The sequence below is a fragment of the Bison bison genome, unplaced genomic scaffold (genome assembly GCF_000754665.1).
Source record: "Bison bison bison isolate TAMUID 2011002044 unplaced genomic scaffold, Bison_UMD1.0 scf7180017864506, whole genome shotgun sequence".
In the NCBI taxonomy this organism is placed as follows: domain Eukaryota; kingdom Metazoa; phylum Chordata; class Mammalia; order Artiodactyla; family Bovidae; genus Bison; species Bison bison.
Genome location: NW_011495063.1, coordinates 564326 through 565955, shown reverse-complemented (window position 1 = coordinate 565955; position 1630 = coordinate 564326). Strand labels below are relative to the sequence as shown.

Here is a 1630-nt window from a genome sequence, read left to right as displayed (position 1 = left end):
CTGAGGAACGAAGCTCTACTTCAGAATCTGAGCCCTGATTCCGAGCATGCTGCTATAAAGAGAATTTATGGCAAATACCTGAGGGCAGAAAGCTTTCGGAAAGCTCTCATTTATCAGAAGAAATACCTGCTCCTGTTACTGGGTGGGTTCCAGGAGTGTGAGGAGGCCACCCTGGCCCTGCTGGCCCGCATGGGGGGACAGCCGGCCTTCACAGACCTGGAGGTGATCACCAACCGACCAAAGGGCTTCACCAGGTTTCGGTCAGCCGTCAGAGTGTCCATGGCGATTTCCAGAATGAAATTTTTGGTTCGACGGTGGCATCGAGTCACAAGTTCTGGTTCCATCAATATTAACAGGGATGGCTTTGGATTGAATCCAGGTACATTTTGGATTACTTTAGGTGCAGAAAAGACTGACACATTTTATCATTCTTCTGGCGGGCTGGAGCTTTATGGAGAACCGAGACATACTGCATACCGCTCAAGATCAGATCTGGACTATCCAAGGTCTCCTTTACCGTTTCAAAATAGGTACCCAGGCCTTCCAGCTGATTTAAACCCTGGTTCCTTAGCATGTTCTCAGCTTCAGAATTATGATCCTGACAGAGCCCTGACAGATTATATCACTCGGCTGGAGGCACTGCAAAGACGACTTGGAACTGTACAGTCAGGTTCAACTCAGTTTCATGCTGGCATGAGAAGATAATCCTTTGAAACATCATGAATTGATTTTAAACAGATTTCCTTTTGTAAATCAATGGTTCTTTTGTGCTTTTGTATTGTGGATATTCAATGGGACCAATGCGAACACAGCTTATGATTGTATACAAAGCCCTTGCCAGCACACGAAAACTGGAATTTGTACATATAAGCACTGTGTATGTATTCATGCACAATAATCATTCAATTACATGTATATTTGTGGAATGCTAATTTAAATGATTAAATTATAAACATTGTGTTATTTATCTAATGGGTGAAAAGATTAAACTTTTGGCATTATGATACAGTTGAATGTGTAGCTTGAGGTGTCCTGCACTTTTCTTATAAGGCTACTGAAGTTACATGTTTCTGCCTAATATATTTGCTACTGGTGATGAAGACAGATAATATCACTTGTAGAGACCTATTTTTGTATAATGGTAGAAGTTTTGAATTTTATGGGGTATTTTGTCAAGTACTGAAATAAAAATGACTTCACCGTTTTAACTAAAAAAAAAAAAAAAAAATTAATTAGGCATACAGACACATACACACAGACATACACATATGCAAATGCTACAGTCCATGGGATTCTCCAGGCCAGAATACAGGAGTGGGTAGCCTTTCCCTTCTCCAGGGGATCTTCTCAACCCAGGGATGGAACCCACATCTCCTGCATTGCAGGTGGATAATTTACCAGCTGAGCCACAAGGGAAGCACACTTATACTGTATAGATATTTAAATTTTAATTTTGAATCTTTTATGGGTAACTTGATGAAGGATATAAGGAGCAGTATTCTTACATCCTTGAGTAGTTAATGATCCTACTTCCATTTATGGTCTCCAAGGATAGGAGCTGGCACATTTCTGCCTGCACTATTGGTTGTATTATAAAAGTTTAAAAATAGTAGCATCCTAGACCACTAGC

General features: G+C 40.6%; 1 protein-coding gene across 1 annotated transcript in view; it reads left to right on the top strand.

Annotated features, from left to right (window-relative positions):
* The window catches only part of LOC104980659 (A-kinase anchor protein 9-like), a 2267-nt gene extending 1056 nt beyond the window's left edge, over positions 1 to 1211 (top strand). Inside the window, exon 2 of the mRNA XM_010829417.1 lies at positions 61 to 1211. Coding sequence (XP_010827719.1) covers positions 61 to 705 — 645 coding nt within the window. The 3' untranslated portion in view covers positions 706 to 1211. The remainder of the gene's footprint in view (positions 1 to 60) is intronic.
* The last annotated feature ends 419 nt before the right edge of the window (positions 1212 to 1630 follow it).